The sequence below is a fragment of the Triticum urartu genome, chromosome 2A, assembly GCF_056163025.1.
Source record: "Triticum urartu cultivar PI428250 chromosome 2A, HENAU_Tu73, whole genome shotgun sequence".
Classification (NCBI taxonomy): Eukaryota; Viridiplantae; Streptophyta; class Magnoliopsida; order Poales; family Poaceae; genus Triticum; species Triticum urartu.
In genome coordinates, this window is record NC_141874.1 from 21,140,092 (window position 1) to 21,146,091 (window position 6,000).

The 6,000-nt window shown below is 42.6% G+C and overlaps 1 protein-coding gene across 1 annotated transcript; it reads right to left on the bottom strand.

Moving 5' to 3' along the window:
- Window positions 1-1,316: 1,316 nt before the first annotated feature.
- LOC147983018 (senescence-specific cysteine protease SAG39-like) lies at window positions 1,317-6,000 on the bottom strand. Its single transcript, XM_087539418.1, has 2 exons — window positions 5,480-6,000; window positions 1,317-2,218 (listed from the first exon to the last, which is right to left on the bottom strand). Exons 1-2 carry the CDS (start codon window positions 5,976-5,978, stop codon window positions 1,593-1,595), a joined length of 1,125 nt encoding a protein of 374 aa, XP_087395544.1. The 5' UTR covers window positions 5,979-6,000; the 3' UTR covers window positions 1,317-1,592.

Consider the following 6,000-nt stretch of genomic DNA (forward strand, 5'->3'; position numbering starts at 1 on the left):
AAGGCAATAGAACATAACTCTCTTAACATCCCGTATTTTTTTCTGATTTTTCCGAAACTTCAAAACATCGTTTTCACATGGTTTTCACCGGTTTCCATCGAATGTTGGTTTTCATATGATATTTTCCCATTTCTCAAAGGTTTGTTTTAAATGAGTATTACTTATGTTTTAAAACAGAGGGAGTAACTTTTTAAACATGGACAAAGAGGCCGTTGGAGCACATCAATAAATTTGTTGCATGACATGATATATCATGAGCAAGTAGACTATGCTCATGGGTAGCTCACATCAAGGGACGAGAGATGTTTCCACATATTTTTCTACTGTATATTGATAAGAGTGTGCTATATAAAGATAAGTAAAATACATCATTAGTCCTAAAACTATTCGACCAGTGTCAGGTTAGTCCCGATGATATGAAAATGCGCATGTGGATCATAAAACTTAGCTAAGTGCGTCCTATCCACATTGTATTAGCTTTGACTTGTATGGGTGGTAGGTTGACCACTGTCATGTGGCGACTTTTTGCACACCCCCCCCCCCAAAAGGATCATCTCTTTCTAAATTCGTGACCATTTTCTTTGCACAAGACCTATGCGGATGTTGTCTAGCGATCAAATTTGACCAAGCCATCTATCTCATCCCTTGATTCTTTCACATCTGTGTCGCCACCAGGTGGCGGCGGCTCTCTGAAGACGGAATAAAGTTCTCCTCGCCTACTGTCTGTTCTGATGGTGTTTCTAGCATCGTTGGAGTGCATGTGGAGGTTTGTCTCCGGCGGATCTCATGGCATTCGGTCGGCGTTTGCCTTCGATGGATCCACATGGATCCTTTCTTGGTTTGTTGTATTTGTGTGTCTACAGGTTGGATTATTCTGATTTACACTTCTCTTCATCAGCGCTAGTTGCTATTCCGGTACGCTGGTCCTATAGGAACTTAGCACGATGACTTCCGATAGTCTACCACAACAGGGTTTGCTCGGCTACGATGAGGAAGGGGCGAAGATGCGCCACTTCAGCTCGCTCTAGTGTTAATAGTCATCACTAGGTGGTCCAGGGACCTAGATGTTTTTTGGGTGTTCTTTGTACTACCTTGACAGTTGAGGAATAGATCGAAAGTTATCATCGCAAAAAAAGGAAGTTTAAGAAGGGGGAAATTGTAGAAAGAGCTCATCAACTAATTAGTAAATTTACCTGCATTTTCAAAATCAATTAACAAATACCGATACGATGATTTTTTAAAAGGAAAGTACAATTGTTTTTTGAATTTGTCATATCCTAGTACAATTGTTTAAACTAAAACCATGACACTTATTTTGGAACGGAGGGAGTAACACATACGGACCACAGAGTAACATGTTTTGAACTTTTGACATATATAGAATGGATAACCAATCCATCCAATTTATTTAAGATATGCATAAACGTGCATAAATGGATACAAGGACATATAGTTTTATTGGCGGGAGATGAATATATGTGTAGTAAAATATAGTAGGCGCATCCATGCATACAGAGCAACCCAAAATATAGGTGAATGCCATTTCCGTAGGTTTCAGGCACGCCCAGTGCAGTCGATCTCATCAGATCAGATCAGACTATAGGATATACCGGCTCAATTGCAAGGCCGCAGAGGCCTTCCGGCTCATCAACATCCTTCTTCAGCCAGACGTAGCCCTCCTTTCCCCACTTCTCGCCCCAGGAGTTCTTGGCGATCCAGTACTTGACCCTGTCGACCCCCTTGCCGGCGTACCCGACAAGGGCCAAGGAGTGGATGCGGTCGTTGGACGAGCACGGGCCAAAGTATTCCCCGTGCTTGATGCACATGCCGTCGTACAAACCAGCTTGGTAGAACTTGAAGCATTCGTCGTTGGAGTCGAACCCGACGGCGACGGGTCGCCCCGCCACGGCTGCCATGAGCTGCTCCTCGCAGTTGGGTTTGACGAATTTGTAGTCCCTGATCGTGGCCGCGTGTTCCTGCAGTTTCCCTCTCTCGCACTTGCCGTCAGTCTCTTTGTAGGGGTACGTTGTGCTGTTGGCGATGCCGCCGTTCCTCAAGACCCAGTAGTAGGCATTGTACATCTCGCCGCTCGTGCAGCCTCTGTCGAATGTGTCACAGTCGATGAGCTCCTGCTCGGACAGAACCGGCGGCTCGCCTCGCTTGGCGATTGCGTAGGCGCTTTCGATCGTGGCCACGGCGGAAAAAGCCCAGCAAGCCCCTGCAATCCAGCACACATGATCATTAACCGGCCGGTCGACTTAACTTGTAGTTTTCAGATAAAATGCTTCAAACTATAGGGGAGCATTAGGGTCCTTGGTGTATAAATAAGATTATGGCAATTAACCAAGCTGGTACCTTGGTTACCTATTGTATGTATATATGTTTAGCGGACACTACTATCTCCATATCAAGTACTTCCTCCGTTCCTAAATATTCCCTCCGTCCCAAAATAAGTGTCAACTTTGTACTAACTTTAATATAAAGTTGTACTAAGGTTAAGACACTTATTTTGGGACGGAGGGAGTATAAGTCTTTTAGAGATTCCACTATGGACTACATACGGAGCAAAATATATCAAGTACTTCCTCTGTTTCTAAATATTCCCTCCGTCCCAAAATAAGTGTCTCAACTTTATACTAACTTTAATATAAAGTTGTACTAAGGTTAAGACACTTATTTTGGGACGGAGGGAGTATAAGTCTTTTTAGAGATTCCATTATGGACTACATACGGAGCAAAATGAGTGAATCTACATTCGAAAACATGTCTATATACATCGGTATGTAGTTTGTGGTGAAATCTCTAAAAGACTTATATTTAGGAACGGAGGGAGTATAAATGATTGATCAATTCCCCTAAAACAAAGGTCGATCAAACAGGCGGGAAAAACTCTGGCTTGGGAGAAGTTTATGTGCTTAAAACTAAATAAGTTATGTGCAACGAAAAAGGTATTTTATGGTAATCACTAGTTATCACACGTTAGAGTTATTCTAAAAAATGATTCTAATTGTTTATTTATTTTTTGATATTTTGATACACCATGATGTATTTTTCAAAAATCGAGACAAAATTTTCTTCCGAAGTTTCTGATAGTGATGCTATAGTTTTCATAAAGTGCTTCTTTAATTTTTGAAGGAATAAGTATATTTTTCGTCCTCGAACTCTTTCGAAAGTTGAGAAATCATCCTTCAACTCTAAAACCACAAAAAGTTAGTGCCTCAACTATTTAAACCGGATACTTTTCATCCCTAATAAGGTTTCAGGTGGTTTTACAGTGACGTGGATCCTGCTTTGACCAAAACGGACCACGTGTCCTGGTTTTGACTAAAACAAGCACCCGCCGACTCTCTCTCGCCCTCGCATTCTCTCGACCCCCTTTCCCATTCACGAACCCTAAACAAAGCAGCGGCAGCGCCGGCGGGGGGCAGTGAAGCGTGGTTACGGCGGCGGTGGCGGTGGCGGCGTGGCCTGCCGGTGATTGCTGGCTAAGCACGGCTGCTGTGGTGGTGGCTGCCAGGGCACGGCGGCGGCGACCTTGACCACGACCAGTCCTGGGCGGTAGCGGCGGCGGCGATGACGATTCCCTCATGGGCGGCGACGATTGAGGCCTGCGGTTGCTGCTTGAGCACGGCTGTGCCGTGGAGGCTGGCTGGGCACGGCCGCGGCGACCTTGACGGACGACAACGAGATGGATGCCAGAGGTATTTTTTGGTTGCAACCGTTGCAATCTTCCATTTGTGAGTAAGGACATGCCTAACATTCTGCTTGTTTCTATTTTGTATGATTATAGGGTAGTCACATGGATCCCAGAGAGGTGGTCTTCATTAGGGTAGTCACATGAAGATTCAGAGGCTGCAAGTGAAGATTCAGAGGTTATTTGCTACTGTCAGTTCTTATGAATGGCTTATTTGCTGCTGTCAGTTCTTATGTCAGGCCATGTGAGAATTCATGTTTGTTGTTGATTGTAAGCTATATTCAGTACTATTTCTCTTTCACATTTAGTACTTTGTCAGACTATGTTCAACTAAATTGGGTCGAGACTATGTTCAGACTATTTTCAACTAAAGTGGGTTCAGACTATGTTCAACTAAATTCAGTACAATGCTCTGAAATGTCCAAATTATGTTCAGTTATATTCAGGTTTTGTTAAGCTATATTCAGTACAGCTGCCTTTCTCTTGTTCACACACAAGTAGAAGTAGTGCAAGCACTTACCTTTTATCTTGTTATTACTTGTACACGCGCACACACACATACTTATGCACAAACACTTAATTGACGTGGCAGTCAAAGTCAACATGGCCTGTTTCAATCAAAACAGGGTCCAAGTCACAGTAAAACCAGTTATGAGGGACGAAAAGTATCTGGTTTGAATAGTTGAAGGATGAAAAGTATCCGGTTTAAATAGTTCAGGGACTGAGTTTTGATGGTTTTGGAGTTGAGGGATGATTTCTCAACTTTGGGAAGAGTTTGAGAACGAAAAATATACTTATCCTATTTTTGAAAGTTGTGTGATTTTTATATTCTGGAAAGTTTAAATTCTGAAATTCTTATAATTTATTAGCGTTGTGTCTTGTGTCCATCATAAACTTCTGAAAGCTAGCCACAATTTCTTTTTATCCTTTAATATTTGAAACCTCTAATTTCCTGGAGGCGTTGTGGTCCTCAAAATATCTAATAATCAATATTCTGACAACGTTTGGTTTTGTCAGAAACTCGGGTAACCACTAGTTAGCCTTCCGCTTAACTGGGCTGGTATTCTCGGTTATTTATTGAATGCTTATCTAGTACGACGCTCATCCTAGCATAGGTTTTCAACCAAACATGGGGAAAATATCTACCTTGGGGAAAGTTTAAGTGTTCGAAACCAAGAAAGCTGCGCATCACAAAAATATGATGTGTTATGGTAACAGCTGGTTATGTCTCATTAAGGTTAAAATCATTTTTTATTTTTTATATGACTTCATACTCATACAAATATATTTGATTAGTATCAATAATTGTAAAGCATCAATGTTGATTGTTTATGCGTATTTATTTCAACGAAATTTAGTCTTCTCTAACTAAAAATAGGTTCCTTCTTGTATATAAGGAGAGCTCCCTCTCTGACTTCATTAACGAAACCAAATTAATGTCTTGTAACCACTAACCACTACATAACTACTTGAAGAAAGCAAAAAGAAAAAGGATCGAACAAGAACTCCAGGTGGAACATCAATGCGGCTGGAAGTCATAGCTCGACATTCTAGCGACTGATGATAGTAACTTAAAATAGTACAAAACGATAGATGAATCCAAACATCAAATGCATGATACTCATTCCGTTCTTAAATATAAGTATTTTTAGAGATTCCAATATGAACTACATACAGAGCAAAGTGGTTGAATCTACACTCTAAACTACATCTATATATATCCATATGTAGTCCATATTGTAATCTAAAAAGACTTGTATTTAGAAATGGAGGAAGTATACTAACCGCATACTTTTCCTTGATTTTTGACTGGGGTGACTTTGCTTTGATTCACCCAATTGATGCTACCAGGCACAGCATTTGGCGCCGGCTGAGAATTGGCACCCTCGACAACAACGCCAGCGCGAGTTGTAATCACCATCTCCTCTGACGGCACCACACGGCCGCTGGTGTGCGTGGCAAGGAACTCCTCGTGGGTTAGGTCGGCGAACTGGTTCACCCCGAGGGTGTACGAGAGCCTGCCATCTCGGTTCGCCGCCTCGATGAACTCTACGTTCCTGCGGAATATGTCAAACCGCCGCAGTTTCTCCTCGACTCCCGCATACGACTTGCCATGCTTTGCCATCCAGCCATGGAACCTCTCCATCATCAGCAGAGAGTCCTCCAGTGCCCCATCAGTGGGTACCGCAACGAGGCCACGTGAAGAAGATACCAGCGGTAGCACATCTGTCAGGGTGACCACAAGGATTAGAGCAACAGCTAAACCAGACTTGGAGGACAGCATGGCTGGATCGAGGTGGTTCTGG